Source organism: Notothenia rossii, assembly GCF_949606895.1.
Source record: "Notothenia rossii genome assembly, chromosome: 7".
NCBI lineage: Eukaryota > Metazoa > Chordata > Actinopteri > Perciformes > Nototheniidae > Notothenia > Notothenia rossii.
Genome location: NC_136905.1, coordinates 73,087,349 through 73,114,979, shown reverse-complemented (window position 1 = coordinate 73,114,979; position 27,631 = coordinate 73,087,349). Strand labels below are relative to the sequence as shown.

At 44.4% G+C, this 27,631-nt stretch overlaps 1 protein-coding gene across 1 annotated transcript in view; it reads right to left on the bottom strand.

Annotated features, from left to right (window-relative positions):
• The window catches only part of dync1h1 (dynein, cytoplasmic 1, heavy chain 1), a 28,184-nt gene extending 3,227 nt beyond the window's left edge, over positions 1 to 24,957 (bottom strand). Inside the window, exons 1-72 of the mRNA XM_079691426.1 lie at positions 24,595 to 24,957; positions 23,207 to 23,294; positions 22,835 to 23,008; positions 22,444 to 22,699; positions 22,137 to 22,323; positions 21,754 to 22,025; positions 21,421 to 21,648; positions 20,518 to 21,171; positions 19,974 to 20,396; positions 19,662 to 19,841; positions 19,380 to 19,529; positions 19,107 to 19,253; positions 18,749 to 18,889; positions 18,475 to 18,651; positions 18,081 to 18,191; positions 17,858 to 17,977; positions 17,513 to 17,752; positions 17,259 to 17,414; positions 16,950 to 17,063; positions 16,750 to 16,860; positions 16,439 to 16,648; positions 16,075 to 16,221; positions 15,810 to 15,976; positions 15,556 to 15,729; positions 15,067 to 15,421; positions 14,733 to 14,927; positions 14,375 to 14,657; positions 14,162 to 14,262; positions 13,847 to 14,006; positions 13,427 to 13,667; positions 13,159 to 13,342; positions 12,833 to 13,045; positions 12,470 to 12,708; positions 12,211 to 12,367; positions 11,891 to 12,115; positions 11,570 to 11,800; positions 11,322 to 11,462; positions 10,940 to 11,173; positions 10,576 to 10,782; positions 10,306 to 10,427; positions 10,030 to 10,195; positions 9,720 to 9,883; positions 9,408 to 9,537; positions 9,146 to 9,279; positions 8,927 to 9,041; positions 8,672 to 8,833; positions 8,344 to 8,558; positions 7,823 to 8,027; positions 7,562 to 7,735; positions 7,291 to 7,410; positions 6,977 to 7,097; positions 6,335 to 6,530; positions 5,529 to 5,646; positions 5,222 to 5,437; positions 4,844 to 5,056; positions 4,611 to 4,738; positions 4,342 to 4,495; positions 4,086 to 4,232; positions 3,788 to 3,938; positions 3,374 to 3,627; positions 3,050 to 3,184; positions 2,856 to 2,950; positions 2,587 to 2,761; positions 2,407 to 2,482; positions 1,934 to 2,094; positions 1,742 to 1,853; positions 1,581 to 1,641; positions 1,373 to 1,496; positions 1,146 to 1,259; positions 859 to 1,029; positions 464 to 681; positions 264 to 367 (exon numbers count right to left, since the gene is read on the bottom strand). Coding sequence (XP_079547552.1) covers positions 264 to 367; positions 464 to 681; positions 859 to 1,029; positions 1,146 to 1,259; positions 1,373 to 1,496; positions 1,581 to 1,641; positions 1,742 to 1,853; positions 1,934 to 2,094; positions 2,407 to 2,482; positions 2,587 to 2,761; positions 2,856 to 2,950; positions 3,050 to 3,184; positions 3,374 to 3,627; positions 3,788 to 3,938; positions 4,086 to 4,232; positions 4,342 to 4,495; positions 4,611 to 4,738; positions 4,844 to 5,056; positions 5,222 to 5,437; positions 5,529 to 5,646; positions 6,335 to 6,530; positions 6,977 to 7,097; positions 7,291 to 7,410; positions 7,562 to 7,735; positions 7,823 to 8,027; positions 8,344 to 8,558; positions 8,672 to 8,833; positions 8,927 to 9,041; positions 9,146 to 9,279; positions 9,408 to 9,537; positions 9,720 to 9,883; positions 10,030 to 10,195; positions 10,306 to 10,427; positions 10,576 to 10,782; positions 10,940 to 11,173; positions 11,322 to 11,462; positions 11,570 to 11,800; positions 11,891 to 12,115; positions 12,211 to 12,367; positions 12,470 to 12,708; positions 12,833 to 13,045; positions 13,159 to 13,342; positions 13,427 to 13,667; positions 13,847 to 14,006; positions 14,162 to 14,262; positions 14,375 to 14,657; positions 14,733 to 14,927; positions 15,067 to 15,421; positions 15,556 to 15,729; positions 15,810 to 15,976; positions 16,075 to 16,221; positions 16,439 to 16,648; positions 16,750 to 16,860; positions 16,950 to 17,063; positions 17,259 to 17,414; positions 17,513 to 17,752; positions 17,858 to 17,977; positions 18,081 to 18,191; positions 18,475 to 18,651; positions 18,749 to 18,889; positions 19,107 to 19,253; positions 19,380 to 19,529; positions 19,662 to 19,841; positions 19,974 to 20,396; positions 20,518 to 21,171; positions 21,421 to 21,648; positions 21,754 to 22,025; positions 22,137 to 22,323; positions 22,444 to 22,699; positions 22,835 to 23,008; positions 23,207 to 23,294; positions 24,595 to 24,844 — 12,994 coding nt within the window. The 5' untranslated portion in view covers positions 24,845 to 24,957. The remainder of the gene's footprint in view (positions 1 to 263; positions 368 to 463; positions 682 to 858; positions 1,030 to 1,145; positions 1,260 to 1,372; positions 1,497 to 1,580; positions 1,642 to 1,741; positions 1,854 to 1,933; positions 2,095 to 2,406; positions 2,483 to 2,586; positions 2,762 to 2,855; positions 2,951 to 3,049; positions 3,185 to 3,373; positions 3,628 to 3,787; positions 3,939 to 4,085; positions 4,233 to 4,341; positions 4,496 to 4,610; positions 4,739 to 4,843; positions 5,057 to 5,221; positions 5,438 to 5,528; positions 5,647 to 6,334; positions 6,531 to 6,976; positions 7,098 to 7,290; positions 7,411 to 7,561; positions 7,736 to 7,822; positions 8,028 to 8,343; positions 8,559 to 8,671; positions 8,834 to 8,926; positions 9,042 to 9,145; positions 9,280 to 9,407; positions 9,538 to 9,719; positions 9,884 to 10,029; positions 10,196 to 10,305; positions 10,428 to 10,575; positions 10,783 to 10,939; positions 11,174 to 11,321; positions 11,463 to 11,569; positions 11,801 to 11,890; positions 12,116 to 12,210; positions 12,368 to 12,469; positions 12,709 to 12,832; positions 13,046 to 13,158; positions 13,343 to 13,426; positions 13,668 to 13,846; positions 14,007 to 14,161; positions 14,263 to 14,374; positions 14,658 to 14,732; positions 14,928 to 15,066; positions 15,422 to 15,555; positions 15,730 to 15,809; positions 15,977 to 16,074; positions 16,222 to 16,438; positions 16,649 to 16,749; positions 16,861 to 16,949; positions 17,064 to 17,258; positions 17,415 to 17,512; positions 17,753 to 17,857; positions 17,978 to 18,080; positions 18,192 to 18,474; positions 18,652 to 18,748; positions 18,890 to 19,106; positions 19,254 to 19,379; positions 19,530 to 19,661; positions 19,842 to 19,973; positions 20,397 to 20,517; positions 21,172 to 21,420; positions 21,649 to 21,753; positions 22,026 to 22,136; positions 22,324 to 22,443; positions 22,700 to 22,834; positions 23,009 to 23,206; positions 23,295 to 24,594) is intronic.
• Between the last annotated feature and the right edge of the window lie 2,674 nt (positions 24,958 to 27,631).

Sequence of the window (27,631 nt, the reverse complement as noted above, 5' to 3'; positions counted from 1 at the left end):
TAAGGAAGCACCCTTAATGAATCATTTTCTTCCACCACATGCACACAGTATTCTGCCAAAAGCGGACGCAAAAATTAAAGATTGTGACTCCCTGTCAAAACCAAAGGTAAGACACTAGAGAGAGAGATGGTTAATGGTCTGCACAATGAAATCATGGAATCTGAACAGATGGATTGAGGAAGGAGAATCAGGATATGTTGTGGTCAAGTTACTGTAACAGAGAAACCAAATACAGATGACGAAGAGGACCGGCAATGGCGTACCCTGAGTGGTGAGCAGGACCTTCTCAGCGTTGCTTGGCAACCCAAGCCAAGCTGGAGTCTGGGTGTCAGGAAGCAACTCTACCCAGTGTATGAACTCCTCACGCCTGTAACAAATTAAAAAAATTAGTCTTTAACTGGGTGGCGTCATAAAAAAAAAGCATCCCTTAAATATTAACAAACGATAAAAAAACACTACTGACCGAATTCCGTCGGGCATCTTGATGTCCTTGTGCCCGTCAACTTTGAAAGCCAGTTTGAAATCGCTGTCAAAGCTTCTCTTGGTGAAGATGCGATCGAGGAAGGTGGTGAGCAGACGCTGGTCGAACTCGTTGTCAATGCGGCCGCCATAGATGGACTGGGCCATCAGAGTTTTCAGAGCCGCCCAGGGGATCTTGTCTGGTGCAATATTTTGACGACCCTGTGTGTGTGTACGAAGGGAAAGAGTGTCATGGTTGTTATATTTACTGGGGGGATGCACCGAAATTCTAAGTTGATACAGAGCATATACTGGTAAATGAATAACGTATTGTAGTTGAAGTGTGTTTATCTATGGTTTGTTGACATAAGTTTACATTGAAAATATAAACAATCTTACCTTAGCAGTGTCGTCCAGCCAAGTATCCACGGTGTCGCAGGCAGAGCGGAGGTCAGACTCTCCAAACTCATATTTCTTGGACCAGCCCAGTGGCGCATAGCGCAGACGCTCCTGAATGACTGCGTGGAACCAAGCGAGCAGGAAGTAGAGACGAGCACGCTCGTTGGGGGCCTAAACAAACAGAAACAGGAAAAAGAGTCATTAAGGCAGCAAACGCAGACAGAATTGATGGTAATGACAAGACTTTAGGTGTGAGTGTGTGCTTTTGTAAATCCAGATTAGGTCACCTTGCACATGCGAGCCACAGGGATGTTGCTGAAGGTTCTGAGCATGTTGGCCTTGACACCAGGAGGAGGCTCAAACACGAAGATACGACCGGCACGAAGCAGATTCACTGGAACCTGGTGAGGAAGCACAGTACTGAGTCTTAGAAGAGTGACAGTGGAAAGGAACTCAGGTGCTAGAAGTGAGAATGAATTAATAATGGAATGTTTTAATGAGTGACATGGTTTACCTTGGGGTTGATCTCCATTGTGAGGAAAAGCCTGAAGCTGGCATGAGGCTGCATGGAGTGAAGCTTCTTCTCCAGCTGCATCAGCCATCCAGGGGCAAGGTGCACGTTCTCCAACATCACCCACCTGCAGCACGGAACCAGTCAGTACACCAGCATAACAAAACAAAGTGTGCATGCTAAGAAAATATACAGAACAAACATTACTCACCTGCCAGACTTAACCGCAGTGTTGATGTCTCGGTCTGCCTTGTTGAAGCCCTCGGCCGAACCTGTGGACAGTGTGAGAATGTAATCATGTGTATCCTCATTCAACTTCTGACCCGAGGATCTCATTTGTGTCTTAAGACTATGATCTTATTCCTTCCTTACCAATAGAGATGGAGGTGATTTGTTTGTTCTCCTCAGCAGCCAGATCTCTGACCAGGCCGCTGGCATCGTAACCTGGTACAGAACACATCAACACTGGAGTGCTGGGCTTCACCTACAAACACACAAGAGAAGGAAAGTCAGCCACAGATTCAACAAGACCGAGAAAATGATTGACGAAATATTGGAGCCTACCTCGTTATCTATGACGTTAGCCAGGTCGAGAGGCTGCTCAATGATGCTCATGAAGGTCTCGCCCAGCACCTTTGAGACAAAGATGTGGGACATAGCCAGCAGACGGTCGGGGCGGAAAGCCTGAATCAGCAACAGCTGGTGCACCGCCTGGCCAATGGGAGCTGAACAGAGAGTGATTTACAGATTAGAGCATGTCATGTATACAAAGAATATATATATATATAGATTCAATCAATATTTAAAATCAGTATCCACTTGGTCTTAAGGAATTTTTCCAATACCCAAAATCCAAGTCTGCTTTATCTGGTTTTATGCTCACTACTTCCACTTTAATTGTTGCTGAAACCTTACTAAGTAAAAAGGTTTGGTGAGAAAAGTTGTCTTCAAGATTTAAAAAGGCCACACAGGGTGAGTAAATTGGTATACAAATGATCATGCATTATTTGCACAATAAGACAAGTCTATATACTCACTGGCCTGCTTCTCCTCTGACCACAGATAAGGAACAGCCAGATCTGGAGTGTTACTCTCAATCCACATGAAGAATTGCTGTAGTAACAGAAGAAAGAAATAATGATGAATTCTTCTTACAGCTTTAGTTAAATTATCCCAATATGTGTGATAACAGATGGAAGGTCTATGTAAATACTCACCTCATCAGCCTGAACCTTGTCCACCAGGTCGCTGAATTCCGGCAGGCGGCTGAGGCGGACCATGGCCTCGCACTGCTCAGAGGTCAGACCCTTCACTTTGGGCAACGTCATTCCCGTCAGAACAATATCCTTACCGCGCAGATAGTGCTGGAACTCCACATCATATGGGGGCTCACTGAAAAGAGACAGATTACGTTTTTATGTTGTCTGGTGTTATTGAGAAACATTTTTCATTTAATATTACTAATAGTACATGAGTGGCAGCTTACTTGGGCATGCCCTTCAGGCTGATCTTAGCCAGCAGCATGGCGAACGTGATGTGATCGAGGTGCAGCATACCTCTGGCTGCTCTGTTGAATGCCACCTACGTAGAAAAGAAATCAATAAATTAACCAGGCATAAGAAAATGATATTACAGAAAAGTCTATTACAATTGTACTACAGAGTATTGTGTGGTACAAACCTGGAAGAGGTCCTTGGTGATGACTTCGAGTCTCTGTGTATGGTCGCTGATGCCCTTGAGGTTGGGGTTCTCATACAACACCGTGTGGTAGGTGTCCAGGAAAAAGTTAAGGGAGTACTGGTACAGGAAGTGCATCTGGAGAAAGATAGAAAAAAGGGTTTGTTTATTAAATGGTTATTGGCTGGTTTATAAGAACGTCATATTCATTTTGCCTGTGCACCTTTCTCACTTAACATAGATGCAAGGTGCTAGTGGGAGGTTTTTTTCAAGTCGGAATGAGGCGGCATGTAATACAAATAAAGTGGGTAAAAGGTGTGTCCCGACCTGGTTGAGAGACTCCATGGTGAAGTAGATGCTGCTGCAGGCAGAGGACAGGGACAGGTATTGCTGTGACACTGCCTCCACCTCCGCCATGACGATATCCGTCTCCTCCACCTTCTTGGTGACCTCAGCTGCCTCTTTCTTCAAGTTCTCCAGTGTGGTGATGATGGTGTCGTCATCAAGGATGCGGCCCTTAACCTCATTGAGCGCCTGCAGCAGTGATTTCTCCAGCTGACGCAGACGCAGCTGGAACTCACCTACAAGAGACACAGGGACAGTTGATTATTGAATTTAGTGCTTCAATAAACTATTTGTCCACCATGGCTAAAGTCTCTATCCACTGGCAACTCTGTAATTGTTCATCAGTCTCAGCTGTGCCCTGTCATTATGTGAGCACAATGCCATTCTCTGTCTTACCCTGCAGTTTGAGGAGGTCAGAGCGTTTCTCATCCACATCAGGCCTCTCAGCCTTTAGTACCTCGTTGAGACACTGACTCTGAAGGCTGCTGCGTGTCACAGTGAAGTTGACAAATGTAACACGAGAACACAAGTCTGGTGGGAAGTCCACCTGCATTCACAAGAGACACCAAAAACACAGATTAACTTCCTTATACAATCATTTTACTGCAGGATGATTGCATATTTTTCCTGAATGATAGACTTAAATACTGCCTAACATTATCCATAGATGAAACATGATGCTGAATCTACTCACAGTTGGGTCTCTTGTAGAAAGGAAGATGACAAAGGAAGGCGACAGATCGATGTCCTGGTCTCCCAGGGTGATGAGCACACGTCCTCCAGTCCTGCGGACCTCTCTGTTCAGCACTGGGTTCAGGATGGGGTCGTAACTTTCCACATCCTAAGAGCCAAAAAGACATACATTACTGAAAATAGACAAAGCCTTGATGATAATGAGGGCTTTGAAAAGTACGTTTTAAATGTTAGCACTGTTAAGTAGCTGCTCATACCTGGACTAACAGCGGGTTTCCGAAACGCAGGGCACTCTCTAGATTCTTCCTGAAGGCATCGTCCAGGAAACTGGTTCTGGTGATCTTGCGGTCTTTGTACTCATTCATGATGAACTCTGTGGCCTGGCCCGATGGATCAATGATAAGCGGGTACCTAAAAAGATAAATGGTATAGAATGACTCAGCATGGAAGGGATAATTGATGTTAAGTGTTTAAACAGCAGTAATTCAAACTAAAAACATTGCCAGGAGAAGAGAAAGATACTGACCTGTTGAACCTCTTGAGCATGATGGCGTTCTCAGTGCAGAGGTCATCAGCCGGGAGGGAGCTGGCTTGCCAGCGGAGCCTCTCGTCAGCATTGGACAGATACTCAGTTCTTGCAATATCAGTACGGAACTGGGGGAAGGATTAAAGCTTTTAAAATGTGAAGTCTTCAACATATGTGTGCCTAGAGTCCAGGATTAGTATGTGTCATGGCCTTGAGTATGAACGTTTAACTACCTGGATGTTGGCCTGCTGCAGGTGGTGAGACCAAGTAGTGAACAGGTTCTGCCTCATCTGTTGCTCAAAGTAGCCAGCATAGGAAATGAAAGCTGCAGAGAGCAGACAGTCCCCAGCGATAGTGGACATCTGGTTCTTGAAGGTCTCGCTGGTCTTCTCCCAGCGGTCCCTCTCAGCTGACAGACTCTTCAGCAGGGCTGTGCTGCGATTCAGCTGGGAGGAGAGAGCGAGAGTTCAGAAGATTGCTGCAAGATTCTTTAATTTAAACTACATTCAATGAGACGGATACAATTACACGTATACAATAACAGTTGAAATGGGTAGAACGGGCCATATTCAAAACATCTGAGTTTAAAAATGAGGTTTGATGACAGTTACCTTGGACTCGACAGCAGCCAGGTCGGCCTTGATGGCCTGAGCCTCTGAGATGAGGACGGCGTACTCCTCCTTGTAGCGAGCGATGCTAGACTCCAGGTCCCTGATCATCTGCTCCACCTCTTCTGCCCTTGACTTGTTGTCTGTGGCGTCATCCTCAAGCTTCTGCAGTTCATTACGCAGAGGCTCCACACGCTTCAGCATGTCAGCATAGTTAAGCTGAGGAAGTGGTGAAACATAGCATCAATGAAAGGATAACTCTCTTTAACCAATTATTATGTCCAGTTTCAAATCGTTGAGGCTCCTATACCTGAGCGATCGCCCATTTCACCATAGGCCCACAGGCCAGAGAGGCCCTGTTGACATGGTCATAGTTGAAGGTCGGGTTGGAGAGGTAATTCTTCTTCATCTTCTCACGGATGGTGTCACTGGATAAAGTCAAAAAAAAGTCCAAAAAGTTAGAATAAAGCTGCATGTCACATAGATTAAAAAGGGTGTAGTGTGTGATCAATGGTGAGGAATCACAGCAAATGTTGACATGTGAAATATTGGACAGGATTATTGAAGATTTTCAGTGGGGTGATGAAGAAGTGCAATTTCTACCATCCACCATGTGACAAAATGCAAATCACAAACACAGCAGTGTTGTTACCGTCAGCTCATTTTGTGATTCAGCTAAATCAAAAAGGATACAATCAAATTCTAACCACAGGTGCCAAGTGATTAATATACTGATTGACATCATTTGAGTTTCCATTAAAGACGGACGTTCTGACACTGGTACCTCATTTCCTCAGAGGAAAAGTTGACTATGCTGCTGATGAAATTGTCCCTGATAATAACTTGTCTGATTTTTTTCCAGTCACTGGTCTCCTCGCCCAGCAAAAGGCAGATACACTCCATGGTCAACTTGACTGCAGCTGGGGGATTGGTCATAGCTCGCACTTCTACTAGGTGCTGCCGCTTAATAGAGTTCACCGCTAGTTGGGTGGAAGGAGGAGTGTTTGAAAGAAGAAGTAGAGGAAAGGGAGAATATAGGTTGAAGAGAGAGAAAAAAGACAAGAGAGGGAGAGAGCTTTAGTGAACAATGGCAGAATACATGTTTTCTTATTTCACCTGATGTCATCAGCAGAGAAGTTAACAATAGTGGGGATGAAGTTCTCCCTCATGATGATGGAACGGATCTGCTTCCAGTCGGTGGTGCTCTCTCCCAGCAGCAGGCAGATGGACTCGAGGGCCAGCTTGACGGGAGCGGGAGGATTGGCCATGGAACGTACTTCCACCAGGTGCTGCTTCTTAATGGACTTAACAGCTATCGACGTCAGGTAAACAAGGAAGTGGATTATGATAAGGGAGGGGCAGTGACGAAGGGAGGATGCAGGAAAACATTGAGTTGTTAACCCGAAGCCCATAAGTGAGTATTTGATGACATTGTAAATAACTAACGATTATTTTCCAAAAGGAATGTCAGTTGAATTTGCAGGAAAAGTCAGGGTTTATCAGTTATCAAAATAGTGTATCAAGTCTATTTGTAATACAAACATTTTTTGTACAGGGTTGAACAATAAACTCAAGCCCAAAATGGACCACCAATCTTGGCATAACAGTAATGTAGAATATATTTCAGTGCATTTATATAGCTAATGTTAAGGAAACGGTATACAAATCCATTATTTGCAGCAGGAGAGGGTTGCACTCTTTCTAAGAAATCAAATCCAATGCAACTTAAAACTGCTGTGAGTAAAAATACCAGTGTACCATTCTGAGACTCAATGACCGCCGGCTCCACTTGGTCCAAGTCCTCTTTGACACTCAGCTGTTTGTCCTTGATCTTCTCCTGCTGCTTGTACACAGACTCCTGGATCTCCTGGCTCATCACCTGGAATCATAATAGAAACGGTGTAGGAGTTATTGTTTGATATCATCTAAATGAGAATGGCTCAAGGGCTCACTGTTAACATAATCAAGGGGAGAGTGTGTCTATAAAAGAACAATTCATTCCTCTATTGTGATTTGGGTTTCTTCCTCTATTTTTTGTAAAAGGTGTAAGTGTTATATTATTTACTGTGTACCTTTTTCTTTTCTGCCTCCTGCTGATCTTTGACCATCTTCTTCAGCTTGTCGTTGGCAGCGGCGTTCTTTGACTCCAACTCCTGGCTTTTGATTCTCAGGTCACGACGGAGCTCCTCCACCTTGATGAGGAGGCACACGTATATTCATGGTGTCAAACATTAGCAAGCAGCCGGTAAAAAACCACCAACAGACACGACACCACAACTGTCAATTTGAGAAAAAAGGTGAAATATAATTGGCACATAAAATTCGCTAAAAAGTTTACTTCACCTGATCGACAGTCTCCTTGATCTTGCGGAGACCAACGTTGAGGTGCATCTGCTGTTCCTCCAGCTCGCTGCGTTTCTCATTGAAAAGGTTGGCATACTGGTTGATGAAGTCCAGGTAGTGGCGAGGAGTGATGGACATCGTGTGGCCACCTCGCTTAGCCAGGCGGTTGTTAGCCTGTGTAAAGTTAATAACAACAACATTATGAAGTGTACAACACAATCGCCTCATTAAACACCACTGCAGACGTGTCAACATCCCTACCTGGTGAAGTGTCTGGTGAACAAACACACAGCCATTGACGATAGCCTCGCGGTGAGATGGTGTCTGTGGCAGTTTGTCATAGACGGCGGGCATGTAGTCCGGCACCTTCCAGTTTGGTTTCTCCAGGTCCATCTTGCTGGTGAACTCTTTACCCACCTGATAAAGAGCCTCTGTGGACCAGTCTCCAAACCAGTTCAGCACACACCTAACAGAGAAACAAATATTTAATTAGCTGAGAATAGATATCTTCATTTTAACACTGTATTTATCTGTTGCATACGGAAAAGAGTCAAATGAGAAAAAAAACAGATTCTGGTATATCAAGAGGTTATGACTTAAGACCCGGTGGAGACCTAATAGGTTAAGGATAATCTAAGTTCCTGAATTACAATTTTTTTTAAATTGCAGAATAGTTGGGAGAAATAAAACAAAAATATTTAATTTGATATTCAGCTTCTTTTAACCGAAAAGACAACATCAACAAAACATGTTAATTCATGCTTCAACATGTGTCTCAGTACCTGTTGAAGAGGGCAGGAGATGTGGCAGCTCTGTCCTTCAGGCCCTCTGATGAAGGGTTCATGGTGAAAACAACATGGAGGTTCCTGATGACTTGGCTGGTGAACCATTTGTACAGCTCCTCGTGTGTGTCCAGCATCAGGCCCTCCTTCTGGGCTCCCTCCTTACACTGAGTCATCAGGGTGGCATATTCATCTCCCTCAAACAGCCCGGGAACCTACGAAGAACAGGTCAAATGATCATGTTAGGAAACAGAAAACGTATGTGCACAGAACTCAATTTGCTTTCCCCATTGAGCTGTACTGATGGACAACAGATCTTGATGGTTACCTCTCCGTTGGCCAGCAGTGTGTTCATCCTCTCAAGGAAACCAGAATCCAACACGTTGGACTCATCCATGATGAAGGCAATCTTCTCGTTCTTACATCCTGAGCGACGCAGCACTGTACGAAGGTCCTCATCAAAGTCCTCTCCTGTGTATTTCCTGTGAACCTGTAAACAAACAAACACAAACAAACATCAATAAATGCAGAAACACACGAGTGTAGTGATAGGGCTTGAATTATCTTCATATGTTTCACCAACCTTGATCTGGTACACACTAAGTCCGTTCATCCAGGCTACAAAGCGGGACAGAGTTGTCTTTCCTGCTCCACTCACACCGATCAACAGGAGATGACCCTGAGGCTGACGGAAGATTCTGAAAGAGGAAAAAAAATTGAAACCAAAACAATCATTTTAGATGTTAATACTTGTAGCCTAAGACAATACGAGCAGTCCATCAGTTTGGCGGCTGTTACTTACCGGTCAATTCTGAGGACGTGATCCAGCACTTCATTGAAGAGCACCAGAGGGACGTCCAGCTCTTCTTCATAGAAGACCTTCAGACGAGCCTTCACATAATCCCTCAGCTCCTCCTGTTCCACTGGGATGTAATCCTGCACCCACAAACCATACTCAGTTCAAATGTAGCTGCTAAAGACTTAAGGTCAACGTTCAATATCTCAGCATTAATACTGCAGGAGGAATATCACAGTAGGTTATGTTGAAACCGTTTCAGGTTTACCTTGGAGAGCCAGTTGCTGTAGAGGATAGGCCTGTTGAGACCCTTCTCCTTATCAATGTTGGGGAAGTGTTTGAGAGCAACCATGTTGATGTTTTCATCCGTCCACCTTCTCTCTTCGTCATCAACGAGCCTGGGAAAAGGTTAACGATGAGCCAGTTATCACCAAATGTACTCAAGCATTTCTTTAAGTTGAACTTTATCAGATAATCAGTTGAGCATACCAAATACAAACCAATGAGCAAACCAACTTAACAACAAACAAACTTATAGATTCCCTTAAAACATTAGATGAGAATAGAAACATGCTCTCACCTGTCCTGGAAGAGTCGGAGAGCTTCATGGGCCCAGATGCGAATCAGCCCCTCCACAGGAAGAGTTTCAAGTGGCCGCAGGGCCTCGAAGATACCCCTCACCCAGCGGGTCATCTCTCTGGGAGAGTAGATGTAGTGAGGTTGGGTGTCCTGGGTGAATCGCTCCTGAAGGGAAAGAAGATAGAAATATGGAATGCAAATTTGTAAAAGTGTGATTTAAAGAAAAAAACGTTTTATCTTTTGTATACTCATATCCTTGGACACTATTTAGTAAACTTCTGTGCAAACAGATATTCAGTAACCGCCTTTACCTGAGACATGGTGTAGAATTCCACCATAGCAGAAGTAAGAGGCTCAGCATAGGTACGCAGAGAGGGGATGAGGCGCAGCATGGCGCGGTTGAAGGTTCCATAAATCTGGGTTAGAGAGGACGGGCCGGGATAGTCCACGTACACCACAGGAACGTGACGCAGGAACCTGGAAACAGCACACCACAACATGCCACCGTAAGTTATCATTCGTTTTATTTGTTTCTTTTAGTCATGGTATCAAATCAATCACTGTTCTAAGAACTCTGGATACTGTACCTGTGTGTGAGAGGCTTTCTGCCAGGGTCAGTTGGAGGATTACAGGCTCCAACAAACTGGATCCTCTCCAATTTCACCCAGGTCTGGTCTGAGGTACGATAGAAACCTCCATGTTCCACCATCTGCAAAGAAAACACAACCAGGGAGCCTTTAATATACAAGAAGGGATAACAAATCTTATGCTACAACAGTTTCATATACTATAAAGGTTTTTGCTGCAAATTGCAACAACACAAAGTATAACTGCAGTTTTGAAACAATGGATCATACCTGTCTGAGGAAAGAGATGACTCTCTGTGTGCCGTACTTGTCCATATCTGGCAGATTGATCTCATCACAGAACAGCACCAGCCACTTGCCGAGCTGGATCGGGGCGAGGACGACACCGTTGGGGGTACGGCGGTACTCGCAATAATGATCAAAGGTCTTCAGGAGAAGCTCTGGGGTGGTGGCACTGGAGAAGTTCAGACCCACAACCTGGTAGAGAGTAAAGGAACATTAGCAACAATTATGAAATGCACGGGTATGAAGGAGCTTTCTGGAAATAAAGAATGTAGCGAGGGAAAAGTATTAAACCTCATATATTGAATCAGTTAGGATGTCGGGTTAAACAGATTTTTATCCAGTCCCTTACCTCCATATCAGGCAAAGCTCTGAGGGCGCAGAACAGAGTCATGGTCTTTCCAGAGCCGGGAGGTCCACACAGCACCAGCGGTTTGTGTTCTGCCAGCCATGTGTAAAGCAAAGCCTCGTGACGGACAGTGTCTAGAGTGGGAACCACGACATCGGGTGAGGCCACCTTGTGGGTCTCTACCTCAATCTGAGGCACCTTGCCCTGCCAGGACTGCCATTCACCCGAGATGCAGACCTGCACAACACAAAGACAATTAGCCAATGGTTATACAGGAAACACAGGATTGCAGTAGTTTAGGTTTGCTATGCAGAGAATCACATTTCTATTTTCAAATTTCCTCAAGACAACAATCTAAATGCTGTTTAACACCAAGTGGCTTTACCTCGTAGTCAATAATGGGGACATTGGGGGCCGATGGGAGGGGCACAGTGGTGATACGACGGATGTATTCTCCAAGCTCAGCCCTCATCTTCAATCTTCCGTCTCCAGAGAAGGACCACAGCACAGCGTAGATCAGATACCTCTGTAGAGAGATGATGCCACAACAGGTATCAGCTTCTAAGCTCAAAGTTGATATAACAGCAATAAGACATGTATGCCCCTTTTAGTTGTATGAAGAGCAAACATTACCTGCATGTATCTCTCCAGCTGCTCAATGGGCATGGGGAAGTCCGGGTGATTGTTGTTGTAAAGTGCCACATTACGGCAGGCCTGGTGCAGCATTGAGAACAGCGAACCCATGCAGCGCAGGCGGGTGAAGTCCATGATGTGCTCCATCTTGGAGGCATGCTCTAAGGCCTTGATCACCAGGCCTGTGGATGTGAAGTAAGGCTGCAGGATGGCTGCCGAATCACGCTGAATCTGGTGTAGAAATAACAGCAAAGAAGAACTGTCAGAAAACATTCTTCTTAAATGAACTGCTGCTATTTTCCTTTCCTTCTATATAACTACCTGCAACATCGGAGAAGCAGTCTCCTCCTCGTCTTCTGTGCCCTTCCTCTGGCGATGAGCTTCATCCTCTCCCTCGTCCAATGGGATGCTGCGTATGCGAGCCAGGAAGTGGTTGAAGACCATGTCGGTGCTGAGGACATCCTCACTGAACCAGACCATACCACAGCGAGACACAGTGGCCAGGGTGGCATACTTCAGGTCCTGCACCTCAAACATTACACGCACCTGGAGAAAGGGAAGTCAGGGTTTATACAGCAGGTTTTAACCAGCTTAGACTATAAAGAGACAAAAACAGAAACAGCAAAGTGTTTTGCTCTTACATTTGGGGGCAAGCTGAGACGCTCTCCGTTGGGAAGGGTGAGCAGCTTGTTGTCATCCAGGACTGAGTTAAGATTTTCAACCCACTCAGGGTCAACATCGCCGTCGAAGATGATCCATTGACGCTTTTGCAGTTCCCCTCGAACATTGTCAATGATCCTGAAATTTAAAGAAAAAAAATGTAAAACCACAATCACAATTTAGAAAGATGAATGATCTGATTGATTCACTCCCCTTAAAAAAAAGTGTTTACGGACTCACTTTCTGAGGATGTGAGTGAACAAGCCATCAGTCCATTCACGGGTGTTGGGGTCCAGGGTTCCATACAGGTGATCTTTACTGATGGCCTTGGGGTCGATGATGTGGGCCACGCCCTCAATACCCTCCAGCCTCTCCAGGGCTTTGAGCAGCACCCTCCATGCCATGGTCTTTCCACTGCCAGAAGGTCCCACCATCATCAAACCGTGGTTGATCTGTGTGATCTGGAAGAGCTGGAGCACCTGGAAAGGTACGAAAGAAAAGGTTTCAGAAAATCAGAGTGACTGCTTTCTATGCAAGGACCTTGAATACTAGTCATGTAGCCAACAGACTTTTCTGTCTCTAGGACATGGCATGGCTGCATACCTTCTCCACCCAATTGCTGCCCACATCGTCACCGTCTCCATATGTGAGATACATCTCTGCACAGACTTTCTTCAGCTCTTCCCTTAGAGCGTTCATCTCTCCGCGGTGGTACTGGACTCCAGGGAAGACATCTGACAGGAGACTGAAGAGCAGAGGGATGTCCTCCGCCACCAGCTTGGGAACCATGGTCTCACACACACTCTGTATAAGGATCTAAAGAAGGGAAACAGACTCATATTTCTAACTGGATTCTAAAAACAACCAGTCAAAGATCAATACAGGAATAGAACTTTAAAAAAAAGAAAAATAATAATCATTTGCTATACCTCCTGTTCAGGAAGGTTCTCAGCAATTTCATTCTCATCAACGACTTCGCCTCGCTCAAACTTCTCTCTTTTGATCTTCTGGATGCGCTCACGCTTGACATTTCCAGCACTGATCAGCACGCTCTTAAGAGCTCGGAGTCCGAAATCGTAATGACTCTGGGATGACAGCTGCTCATCACAAAGCCTGAAATAGAGGGATGGAATAAAGTCAGAAAGAAAGATCTCAATAAATCTCTCAAACCATAAACATGTCTTAAAAAGTACATACTTGAAGAAGGGCACGATCTTCTTGGCGAGGGTCTCGGCCGTGCGGAAACCTTGAGAGTAAAGCATGACCTGGGCGATGAGCTGGCGGTCGGGCTTGGTCATGGCCAAACTGCGGAACAGCTTCTTCAGATTGTCAGGCAGGTTGGAGCGGCCAGCGTAGCCCGGGTTCATGGTGATGAAGATGGCCATCTCTGCGCTCACCTTCACCTGCTTGTTCAGGAGCTCCGTGGTGACTGGTACACCTGAGAAGTGACAGATAGGTACTTATTTACAATACAGTTCTGATGTCATAACCCGTCAAGTTTGAGTTTACATCCATTTCGATCTTAAAATGTCATCACTTTATCTTTTAATTGAACTACATATTTGTGTCAAGTTGACATAATTAACATGTGAATAGTTATGTTATACATATACATACTCCTGTCTCTGTTGGGGTTGCTGTGCTCTCTCAGGGCCACCTGGATGTACTGGACCTGCTGGGACACGGCAGAGAGCATTCTCTCTTCCAGACGATTGAACTCGTCGAAGCAGCCCCATGCTCCCACCTGGCACAGACCCACGAAGATACGACCCATGGCCTAACAAAGAGGATGTCAACAGAATAGATGAGTTAAATCAGACCATACAGTATGAGGAACAGCAACATCCTATAAAAAGGACTATCGCTTATGGTATGTTGTTGTCTTGTTTATAAAATATCCTACAAATGAAACGTATGTGTGTATTTATTTACCTGGAAGTCAAAGGTCTCATCACAGTTGAAGACCAGGACAAAGCGACCCAGCTGGTGACCCAGAGCTTTCACTGACTCAGTCTTTCCTGTGCCAGCAGGACCTGGATGAAAGGAGAAGAGAGTGTACAGTAGTTGATCATTTTATATGTAAACCTGTGAATTTCTATAAATCTTATTACTCGTATACTATGAACTACAAAATTAATGTAATACCAAATGGTGAGCCTCCAAGGCGGGCCTCCAGAGCCTGGGTCATGGTGAGATAGCAGCGGTCGGTCAGAGGGGTTTGGACCAGCTTGTCCTGTACACCTAAGTACTCAAATCCATAGTTGAACTTGGCATTGGCCATCTGAATGGACAGCTGTTGCAGGACATCTGTCTGCTTCGGATCGAAATAGAAGCGCATCTGGCTGAGCCATTCGAAAGACTTCGGGTGGTCAATCTTGTTCTTGATCAGAGTCCTAGTCACATCTCGTTGGTGCACCAGCTCAGTGATCTAGAGTGGAGCAAAAGAAGAATTGTAGACACTTTCTCGATGAAAAGAAACGTACCCTAAAAGATTCCCACTGACCAGGTGCTCCAGTTTCCTCCTGCGGAGTGGTGGCTGCTCCATCAGCACGGTGTCAGCCAACACGTTGAGGGTGGCCTGAACGTTTGACAGCACCACCTCCATGACATTGCTGTCCCCACCTCCAGAGATAGAAGTCAAGGCAGAATCAATGTTCTCAGACCAGGCGATCTGAGTGGACAGGACCACCAGCTGGGCCTGTGGAGTGATACAGATAAATGGATAAGTAAGTGTGTATCAATCAATGAATTAGCCCACTGTACAGATATAAATATAAACATGTCTAGTTGCCTGAGTAACATGTTCAATATGTTGAATAAATGCTCTCAATACCGACCTGGTAACTATCAATCCAGGAGATGTACTGGCTTAGGTCAATGGTTGAACCCTTGTTGAAGGATGTGACCTCTGTGACAGACTCGGCCAGCAGCTTGGCCAGCGTCACCCTCATCTCCTTCTCCACCAGCGTCAGCCAATCGTTGATCTTTGGGTGCTCAACGAGGTTGACCGGTGTCTTGTAGTTTATCTCCTCACCCTCGCGGGAGGAGATTCCCAGCACCACAGTGTTGTCCTCGTTGAGCAGGATGCTGGAAACGCCAGCAAACATCTTCTTGAAGTGCTTCTGCAGCTTGGCCACATTCTTGCTGTTTCCGATGATTTCAAGCAAGTCCTCGTCTCCCACAAAGTAGAACCTGGAAACAAAAAGAGTGTGATTGAACAATTTAGGATAGTTAATGAATGAGTGTATAAATGAAACCCAACTAATGCTTGTGTTTAAATTCACAATGAAAACAATGCAGTCCTTTTTCCACTTCCATCGTCTTACCTGGGGAATGAGGATCGTTCTCTCTCCAGGTATTCTCCGAGGGCTTTCTGGATTTTCCCCAGAAGGTCAGCCAGTCGCTCCAGAGACCGCTGCACTCCCTGTATGTTCAGCACATCCATCACCAAAGGAGACTTGGTCACCTTCTTCATCAGCGCCAAGAACTCTGTGCTGATACTGTAGAATAAACAGATGTGTTGGTAAGTTCTGGTAAAAATATATTTACAATTCACAAATAAATTCTTGTTTTTATTTACCTCTGGAATCTCTGGGTTTCTACAGGCAGCAGATGTTTGATGTCAGCACTGCCGGTGAAGATGCCTTCCAGATAGACCCAGCGACGCTGAACGTCAATCCAAACGTCGAACAGAGCCATGATGCGGTTCAGCTTGTCCTCCCAGCTCAGGGCATCTTCCTCAAACACCTGGAAGTCAAAAGGGATAAGAGCACAGTGTTCATTCAGTTCTGAAAACATCATAATGTAAAACTGTCTTCATTAACTCGGCATGGATTTCTGTTTACCTTGTAGTATGGAGACAACTTCATGGCCGACACGCTGTTAATGTGTTCTTTGACCTTGTTGAACAGATCATCCCAGCCTCTGATCAGACGACACTTGTTCTGGTAGTTCACCAGGTCCAGCTCATACGAGTTCCACACTTCACGGATCTTAGGCCGAAAAAAAAAATATTATAAGAAGTTGCAAACAAAGACAAAGTGATGTATGACGGGGTTGGAAAAAGGGCCTACAATGTTATGAAGATGTGTTTATTTGTATGTAATGGAACATTTTGAAACATTTTTAGCACCCATCCCTTATTTTAAATCATCATTGAAAGATGAAGAAAACAAACAGCATCATTTCTTAAGGCCCCTCCATCTTCACCTGTTTGAGGAACTCTTCCAACGCCATCTCTCCCTGGGCTACCAGGAGAACGTCCTTCACCACCATCTCATTCCTCTGCAGATCCACATCCCAGACCTGTCCCAGCGTCAGCTCTGACGGGACCCAGTTTACATGCAAACGCTTCATCAGCTGCTTCCAGTGGCGGTCCTTCAGAGCCTCGGATTTCAGCTCAATCACCAACATGTTGACCTAGTCAGATAAAAGAGTTGGTATGAAGTTTAAAAAACAACTTTTATGTTTTGTTGTGCATCAATATGTGGGCCTAATAAGGAAAAGAGTAGCTTTCTAACCTTCAAGTATCCCTTAAGCAGCCTCTGGACAAACTCGTATGAGGCATACTGTCTCAGTCTTGCTTGGAAGTTCTTCAGTTGGTTCAGAAGACCATCCAGACTCTGACGAAGCTACAAACACCGAACACCAACACAAGGATCGTTATATGCTGAGAATTTCACAAATAAAATTATCTTACGGATTATTGTGGATTTGTTACCTTGCGAGGCTGTACAGAGACCCATGGCTGCTCTTTCATCTGGTCGATCTGCTCCCAGACCTTTGACAGCTCGGACCAAACCTCCTTCAGGTCATGCAGCTCCTCTAGTGCCACCTGTAAGTCAGTCACAATAACAAAAAGACACGCGTATTAAAAAAACGTTTGGGCATCAGATGAAGGTAAAGGGCTATAATTTGGGAACAGTAGGTCTGACATACTTCCTTTTCCAAATAAGTGTCTAAGAGATATATCCCGCCCGTTACTTCTGTGATTTAAAATGCTTTTTATGCGATTGTTTGCTGTCATTACCTGCACCCTCTCTTCACTGCCGCTGAGCAGGCCCGTGTCGGTGAGCTCCAGGGCTTCTTTGGCTCGGGCACACTTCTCCCTTTCAACCTTCAGACGGCCAAAGTTGCCCTCATAGATCGTCAGGGACTGAAGTGCCTCCTCTGGACGCAGGTTACCCTGGAGAAACAGATAACCAGTTAGGCATCAACAGAAAAAGGTTTTGACTGCTTTAGCTCGTGCAGAAAGTACAAACTTGATGATTGAATTTCTCTTACAGTAACTGGTTTGGTCTTCTCCCATTCACTGAGCAAGTCAGTGGTGCGGTTCTCCACAGCTTTGTCCTCCTGGACGATCTTCAGCTGCAGGTTGGCCACCTGCTGCTGGATGGCAGTATCCTTGCGCTTCATTATGTCACTGAAGGCTCCCCATTCACCTTCGATGTTGTCAATGTAGAGCCAAGATGGCGGGAACTGGAATCTCTGCTTCTCCAGCAAACGCTGTCCATTACGGAATAACTAGGTGGAAAAAGAGGGAAACTGATAACGACCCTGTTTGTCTTATAGCATGCAGTGCTACAACAGAATAAAAAGAAAGGACAGTGAACTTTTTTAAGTACTTACATCCACGTTTTTCTCAAACTGTTTGATCTTGCGCTTCAGAGTCTGCACAAATGTTATGAAGTTGACAGCATCTGAGGTGCTAGCCGTGTCCACAGAATGCTGCTCCAGTTCTTGACGGGACTATTTGGGAAACAGAAACAGAATAGTAATTAGATGAATGTCTAGTTAATTGAATATTGTTACCAAGCTGCTCAGAAATATGTTTATACATATTATGCATTACCTTGGAGATCTGAGAATGGAAGTCCGCCATGTTTTGGCCAAGCATCTGGCCGAACTTGCTGAGCACTTCTTTGTGCCAGGAGTCGTACTTCAAGTTAACCTTGGACTGGACCTGTTATCAGGGACAAATACGAACATTTAATAACAGCCCAAAGTCAAACAAAAGGGATTGCTAATTGTAACACTGTTAAGAAAATAAGAAATGTAATAAATTGATGTTATTTTAACATTTGTATTTGATCATTTTTAAGCACCCATTCAACTTTCCTTAAAATAAAGTTAAATCAAAATGGGTCTAACATGTATTGAAGACTGTTTCATGTAATAGAACCTTAACACTAACTAGGATATCATTTGAGAAACACTTAAAAAAGAAAACTGCCATTCATTATTACCTTGCCATAGTCAATGACAGCAGGTCCAAAGTCTTTCCTTGTCTCAGCGTTGTCAAATGTTGCACGTGCTTTGCGGATCTGCACCAGCAAGGCCTGCCACTTAGTGAGGTCTTCACCCAGACGGTTGTAGATGTTCTCCGCTTGCATGTCCCACAAGCACTGGTACTGCAGCCAAACCTGAACAGGGACGACAAAGAAGAGATGTACACTCACAAAAAAACACATATACATGAACGACAAAGCTGAAAAGTAACCGATTGTAGAGGACTCTTACCTTGACATACTGCTCCACCTCACTGACAATGTCTTCGACTGCATTGTAGGCCTCCTCTAATGCTGCAGGGCCATCCGGCATCCTGGTCAGGGCATTTCTGTAGAACTTCTCCTCTTCTGACAGCTCGTAGTGGACTCCCACCTGGCGAAGAAGGACAGATTTGTTTAGATCAAATTAACAACACAATGTGACAAAAACACTCATAGGTCTCTCCATATGTCAAGCTTGAAATAAAATATATCATATTTGATGTTTTGTAGATCATTTCTTTAGAAAAAGCTTGTGTATATGTTTACACACCACAGACATACTTTCTTATCACAGCTTTCTGCACTGGGATTCCCAGCCCTATCAGTACCTGGTATCTCTGGCTCTGAATTCTGGGAAGAGAAAGGATGACCATCTTCCAGGAAAACATTTCCTGGTAGAGCTTGTAGCGACAGTCTTCAATCGGAGGGTTCAGGTAGATCACCTGGTTAGTGATCCTCAGCTCATGGATCACATTCTGGTAAAAGGGAAGAATAGTTTGTTGTTAAATATAGTATGCCGTGTCCAGGTTTTATGAGAAATATATTTTTATAAAACAAAACACGGCATGAGGCAACACAGAATCACTAGTCACAATAACTACCTTGATCTTGGGCTCCCCTCCAGGTTTGTGGCTCATTTGAGGAGCCTCTGTGTCCATGTCCACATCAGCTTTGTCCTCTACCTGGCCACGGAGCACCTGGGTCCAGGCCTTAAGGCCAGCCTGCAGTCGTACTCCTAGGACACGTTCAATCTATGAAGAGAGAAACCAAAAATCCTGTTTGAAAACCATTCAGACCAACTCAAAAGTTTGAAAATGTTCACTGCAATGTTCAAATGCTAAACAAATAATTCAAATATCCTTGTATAGCTTTGGGGTGCCAACCTCAATGTCGAGCTTGTTGACCCAGATGGGCAGGTTGGAGTAGGAGTGCAGATTGAGGTCGTCCACAGCCTTCTGGACTCTGTTGAGGATTTCAGAGAAGGTCTTGTTCTCGAACATGCAAGTGTCCAAAGAGCGGACCTCAAGATCGATTTTCTCCTCAATCAGCAAAAGGTCATCCACCTGGAAACATCATAAAGCAGAAGAAAACCATCAGAAGGACTGTTTGGGCCACATACACAAAAGCTTGTTTCATGCTAAAATGACAATAATGAAAGTCTGTTATGAATGTAACTATTTTAAATTGACACTGACCTTCTCCTGGAAGTTGAAGACGGTCTCAGCCAGCCTCTGAACATAAGGATCCAGCTTGTAGGACTCCCAGACCAGAGTGATGCCTTCAGTCACGAGAACCTGAACCTCCTTCTTAAGGCCAGCCACCAGCAGGCAGATGGAGGACCTCTCCTCTACCTTCTCACAGGTGCGCTCGTAGGTGCGCACGCTCTCGATCAAAGAGATGGCGAACGGGTACAGCTGGTTGGCTTGGTGGGCTTTGTTGACGATTGCCAAAGGAACACGGAAGCTCAACCACTTGAGATTGCGGACCTCTTTGGACAAGGTGATGATCTCTGGGAGGAAGTTGACTTTAAGCTTGAGCATGTTTCCGGTGCGTCCGCGGGCTCGAGTGCTCTCAATTGTGAAGATGCGGCCAGACACACCAAGGTTACGCTGCTGCACCTGATTTACAAAGAAAAGAGTTCCAAATATTTAACAAGACAGAAAAAGAGAACACATGCAATGCGTCAGGCAATAACTACAACATGTTTAAATGAAATTAAGTCCTAGAACAGCTTCATACCTTGCGAGCCCAGTCATCAAATATCTCTTGAGTGTTGAGTTTAGCCCTGAAGCTATCTCCATCCTGCTTCAGCTTCAGCCCCTCCACGTGGTTCTCCCAGCCTTTTCCCAGAACATCCTCCACTCTCTTCATATAAGCGGTCAGCTGACGGTCGATCTGCTTGGCCCAGATGATGGAGCCAGACACAGGCGGCAGGTCTCGGACGTGGCTCATCTTGCAGGCCTGGCTCTGAGGGTACTGCACTTTGAACTTGTCATGCAGTGACTCAATGTCATCCTTCACACGCTGGATGAGCTGCGTCTGGTACTCCCGGATGGCACCACGGATGTGGGGACGCACAAAGAGAGCATTGAAGCGGGAGAAGATGCGGAACATCTCGTTGGCGTTCTTGGCTGTTCCCAGCTGATCACGCAGGCGTGCAGTGATACGGGTCTCAACGCGATCGATGCGTTCGTCATAGCGCTTCATGGCGGCTTCCCAGGCTTCCATGCCTTCCTTAGACACATCCAGACCATCGACCTCTTTGACATTCTCGTATGCCAGGTTGACCTCCTCGATGGCATTGGCGTCGGCAGCATCAAAGAGAACTCCAGCTACCTTCATATCCTGAGGCTCAACGGTCTCTCCAGGGGCATGTTGTGGCAAGGCAGAAACCTGGGGATCAAAAGGGGAAAACTAATTATTCATCAAAATCTAAAATTGGACCAGATATGATATGAATTCCTATATTGTCAGAGTAATGTTTTGTGGATTCAATTTGTTTGAAAGTCAATGTATGATTTATGTATTTGTATCCTTGGTATGTGCAAGAAGAAACCATTACAGAGGACCAAATTAAATAAATAATGTCAAGAAATGCTGGTCAGTTCAACTTGGCCATTTAAGGATCTGATGGTACTCTACCTGAGGCCTCAGCACACGGACGATGACAGCCCTCAGCTGCTCGTGCTGCCTCCTGAAGCGTCTCATGTGATCCAGACGTGACTGGAGCTTCCTGTGAGCTGGGCTCAAACGCCACACCATCTTCAGGTTCTCCTCTCTCTTTCTCTTCACGATGTCCCTCAGAAGCACCTGCAGTTTCTCATACTCATCCTCCCAGGTCTGGAAGACCTCGAAGCAGGCCACCATCACCTGCACACAGAAGTTTAAAGATCATTTAGAAAGAGGCCTAATTTTTGAGTAGCTAAATTAAGAGTGTACTCTAGGGGTAAAATAGATAGCTTTTAGTTCACCAACCTTTTCAAATTCCTCATAGGCAACATGCATGAGCTTCCTGGTGCCCAACACCTTGAGGAGCTGGGAGCTCAAGTCCCTGGAGATGGCCTCTACTAGGCGCAGTGCTCTCTGGATGGGGTACTTGGTGTTCCTGATCTTTTTCAAGTGAGTGAATATGGCCATCAGAGCCTGGCGGATCTTATCAAGCTCAGAAGCTGAGAGCAGGTCATTGAGCGGGAAGTCCTTCATCAGAGGATTGTAGTCATTCACTGTTTCAACAGCTTGTTTCAGACCTGTGAGAGGTAAAGACAGGTCAAACTATTATTTATACTCTATAAAAAAAAGCCTGCAACAGCCAGCAAAAAAAGACATGGAAACATTTGTTTTGGCATGTTGTTACTCACCAGTGTCAGTGTCAAAGCTGACGGTAGCATGGAAACGTTTGCCGTGTTTGAGGATGTCCAGTGTGAGCAGAACCTCTGGGCTCTCTCTCTTCTCCTGGATCCTGTTGAGGGCTCTCTCCAGATTCAGCCAGAAACTGATCTCCTGTAAAGCTGTGCCTGAAGCTGGGTCGCGGTCGAGCTTTGTCACCTGACAAATAAGTGGGCGAAGCAGACAAAGAAACCCAGTCATGAGTTTAAGACAATAAACTTTGTCCATGTACCTGTTATTTTATGAAGATTCAGATGGATGTATCAGAAAGCCTCTTACCTTTTGGATCTCCCTGATCCAGCGGTTGACTCCAGATTGCAGCTGGTTGAGAAAGGTTGGGTCCTCCACCTTGTCGCCAAAGTCAGTCACCTTGGGCTTCTCCCCACGCTCATAGAACTGCTTAGCGATGTTTGTAATGATGGGATGGATAAGCAGGCTTATCTCAGGAATCTCAATGTTCTGCTGCAGGTGGAGAAGGCCCATCTCCAGCTCTGCAATCTTTTTCTCCACTGAGGGAGCCATCTTATCCCCATCTCTGGAGGGGAATGACAGAGATGATTGCACAGATTAATTCCCCATTAATGTAACTCCACTCCTCCTTTCAGAGTTTGTGATGTAGTTTAACAGATCAATGTTTTATTCAAAATAGAAAACATGCTGTGAGGATTACCTGTCTGCCTTGCCAGACTCGCGGATGTAGGACTTGAAGAAAGGAGCAACAGCATTGCTGATGAAAGAGTGGAGCGTCTCGTAGGGAGAATCCTCACTCAGGGTCAGAACTCGAACCTGGGTTGATATGGGCTTGTCTGCATCAATGACAAATGCCCTCTTGATGAAAGCCAAGCTGCGGGGGAGAAAAGTGCGATTCAGAGTAAAACATTTGGAAAAGGAGTGTTTTACAGTTAACGTATTGAGTTTATTCATTTGAGTACAGGTTTATTAATAAAGGGTGGTATAGTTAAGTTATTCCTGAGGAAATTACATACAAATGCATGGTTTAAAAAAGAAGACCTTTGTTTGGGACATTTGATGCATCATTTACCTGTTGGACTTTATCCCATAGTGGATGTCAGTGCTGATGTTATAAGTGATGCACTCCTTCTCCTCCTCTCCTTCATCTCCAACATCCTCTGTGTGAAGAACAAACAACAAAAATAACTACCTTTTATATTTTTATATTCTAGCCCTTTACATTCTCATTTTGCTTTTAAATGCATGATTTGTCTTTCTTTCCTATAGGCCTACATATGCAATGAGCATGGTTGGAGCAATGCTGAGATCCAAGATTTTCATTGCCAATTAAGTAACTTAAGTAATTTAAGTGCCAAGGATAATAAGGAACTTGAAACTTGATTGCTCAAAGGCCAGGCTATCAATAATACTCTGTTGCTAATTGTTCAGAAACTAAACAGTTAAGTTCATCAGTGTACAATTAGCCATGTTGCTGCAGGATGACAGTGCAATCCGATGTCCAGCCATTTATGTCCCCACCCTTCTTTACAAGTGAGGTCATTGAATAAGGGAAAATAAATCACACTCTCTGCATTGCAGCAACAGTATTCTTGGTGCAAGGCTGGGGCAGTGAATCCCAGGCTGGGAATCCAAAACCTACAGGCTCAGACCCAGAGGCTGGTCATATGTGTTATCAAGGGATCAAGGTTCAGCAGCCCTCATAAACCATTAGGAAGGAAAGTGGCTCTAAAGCTCAGGATTAATTGTGCCTGGAGGGAACTGAACATACTGTGTTCATTGACTCACCCTGGTTCACATGATAGATCCCCAAGATGAGCAAACAACATGACTCGCTGTTATTACAAAGGATTCATTCTCTTAGAAAGTCTAAGATTTTAAAGCTTGTTCTTTTTAAATTGGGGACTGTGTTATTATTAGTAGTGTGTCCCAGTCACCTTTCAACCACTAGCAACTGTGCGTTATCAATATCAATCATTGCTAAAATGTGAATTCAACATTGTTTACTAATTGCATTTTAAGGTTAAATAGTTTATTTGGTTTTTGTCTTTAGTGATGTCATTTGTCGTGGCACTATCCCATTTGCTGCTGTGTCACTGAAATTATTTGGTTTTATAATTTTATTTCTACAGTAGCATTGCAAAGAATATTTAACTGCGAACAAGTTAGTCAGTGTCACATTTAAAGCGAACACTGAGCACCTTCATCGTTTTTTTCATTATTAATAGCTCAGTTTTATCTTCCCCACCCAGTGTGGCGCAGTTGCCTTACACATGAACAATGTAATGGAGATAGACAGCTGGCTTCACGTTGTTATATAGCAAATACATAATACTATATCTCTTACAGAGTTAACATAGCAAATGTTTCGGAGGAGGAATTTAACAGCTAGGTTTACAGCACCACTACTGTCGTCATTAAACTCATGTTAGCTAGCGGTTCACATTTAGCTAAATGTACCCTTGAGTGCACTTCTTTCGACCAGGATGGTGTGAACTTGGGGGTCTGCCAGAAATTTCCTCATCTGCTCCACGGCGCTTTTCTCCTCCAGGGCGGTTTCCAGGGAGGCCGGGGCCTCGCCGCCATCTTCCAGGAGCAGCGGTACCAGCTTCCTCATGTGTTTCTGCAGCACCGATGTATCTGCGACCGTCTGAACGGCCGACACCTCCATGGTGCCGGAGTTTTCCTCCGTCCCCCCTCCGTCGGACATACTTTCAGGCGGTCAACAACGGCCAGGAGTGATGTGAAAGTGAACAAAGAATCGAGGCTGAGGGTTTGTTGCTAACAGAAGTGTCTACTGAGCTGGTCAGAGACTGACTGCCGCTGTCAAAACGCCGCAACCGTGGCCGTCAGGTTTATTTGCGCAAGGGATTGTGGTATTTGTAGTTCTTGGGATCAAAACAGTCCATGGTATTGTGTCAGACTGTGCAAGCCAAGAACTACAATACCAACAATGCATTCGATAAGTCAATGTTTCTCCCTTCTAGACAGAAGGGGGGAGGAAGGGAGTTGTCTCCAATGATGCAGCTAAAAATCGAGAAATCCTTCTTAGCTGCAATAACACTTTTACAACACACTTACTTTGTTCACATTGTTGAACCTTTATCAATCAATCAATCAATGTTTATTTATATAGCCCAATATCACAACTGTTACATTTGTCTCAGTGGACTTCACAGTTTGTACAGAATATCAGTATGACAATACGACACCCTCTGTCCTTAGACCCTCACATCGTACAAGGAAAAACTTCCAGAGAAAACCCCACAGTTTAAAGGGAAAAATGGGAGAAACCTCAGGGAGAGCAACAGAGGAGGGATCCCTCTCCCAGGACGGACAGACGTGCAATAGATGCCGTGTGTAAATTGAAAAGATAATACATTTGCAACATAGGTAGTCCAAATGTTTTGAAATGCATGTGTGTATAATAAGAAGATGAATCCACGAGGATATCCATCCAGGACTTATGATCCAGGACCGCAGCCACGTCTCAAGATCCAGGACTCGCAATCCATGACACAGGACCGCAGGATCATCCATGACTCCGGATCCCGGCGTATATAGACACCAAAAAGAAAGACATTTGGGGAAGCTGGGTTAATCGGAACATGAGAGTACACAGGTATAGACAGAGAGAAGGAAGAAGTAAGATGTCCCCCGACAAACTAAGCCTATATCAGCAAAACTAGGGGCTGAATCTAATCAGCCCTAACTATAAGCTTTATCAAAAAGGAAAGTCTTAAGCGCACTCTTAAAAACGGATAGGGTGTCTGCCGTCCGAACACAAACTGGAAGCTGATTCCACAAAAGTGGAGCTTGATAAGAAAAGGCTCTGGCTCCCATTGTACTTTTAGAGACTCTAGGAACAACCAACAACCCTGCATTCTTGGAACGCAATGCCCTAGTAGGACAATAGGGTATAATGAGTTCTTTAAGGTAAGATGGCGCCTGCCCATTAAGGGCTTTGTAGGCGAGAAGAAGAATTTTAAATTCTATCCTGTGTTCTATAGGGAGCCAGTGTAAGGCAGCCAGAACAGGAGTAATGTGGTCCCTTTTCCTAACTCTGGTTAGTACACGAGCTGCAGCATTTTGAATCAGCTGAAGCGACTTGACTGACTTCTTGGTACACCCTGATAATAAGGAGTTACAATAATCCAGCCTTGAAGTAACAAATGCATGGACTAGTTTCTCTGCATCGTTTTGAGGCAAGATATGCCTGATTTTTGCAATGTTACGTAGATGGAAGTAGGCGGTCCTTGAAATTGATTTTATGTGGGCGTTAAAGGATAAATCCTGATCAAATATAACACCAAGATTCCTTACAGTCTCACTGGAGGCCAAATTAATGCCATCCATAGTTAATATATCTTTAGATAATTTGTTTCGTAGATTCTTCGGGCCAAGTACAATAACTTCAGTTTTGGTCGTGTTTAACATCAAAAAATTTAAGGTCATCCACGTTTTTAAGTCCTTGAGGCAGTCTTGAATTTTATTTAGATGATTAATTTCATCAGGCTTGATTGATAAATATAGTTGAGTATCATCCGCATAACAATGAAAGTTTACAGAATGATTCCTTATAATATTGCCTAATGGAAGCATATATAGGGTGAACAAAATAGGTCCAAGCACTGAGCCCTGTGGCACTCCATGGCTAACTTTGGTTTGCATGGAAGATTCATCGTTGACACGTACAAACTGAGAGCGTTCAGATAGATAAGACCTAAACCAGCCTAAAGCAGTTCCCTGTATGCCAACTAAGTGCTCTAGTCTTTGCAATAGGATATCATGGTCGATAGTATCAAATGCAGCACTAAGATCGAGTAAGACAAGAATAGAGACAAGTCCCTTGTCAGAGGCTATTAGAATGTCATTTGTGACTTTAACCAGAGCTGTCTCTGTGCTATGTTGTGTTCTAAAGCCAGACTGAAAATCTTCAAATAAATCATAGTTTCTTAAGTAATCACACAGCTGTTTTGCGACTGCTTTCTCAAGAATTTTTGAGAGGAACGGAAGATTAGAAATAGGTCTATAGTTGGCTAAAACCTCTGGATCGAGGTTGTGCTTTTTAAGAAGCGGTTTTATCACTGCTACTTTGAATGATTTTGGAACATAGCCTGATAATAAAGACATATTCATAATATTTAATAAAGAAGTGCTAATTAATGGAAAAACTTCTTTTAACAGCTTAGTTGGAATCGGGTCTAAGATACACGTTGATGGTTTAGAAGAGAGAATCATTGAATTTAATTGTTCAAGGTTTATGGCTGAAAAGCATTCTAGTTTACTATCTAGTGTAATATTATTAGAACTTACGTTTCCGGGAGCTGTTGATAACACTATACTGGTCAAAGGCAAGAGGTCATTGATTTTGTTTCTAAGAGTAACAATTTTATCGTTAAAAAAGCACATAAAATCATTACTACTGAGTGCTATGGGAATAGAAGGCTCAGTCGAGCTGTGGCTCTCTGTCAGCCTGGCTACAGTGCTGAAAAGA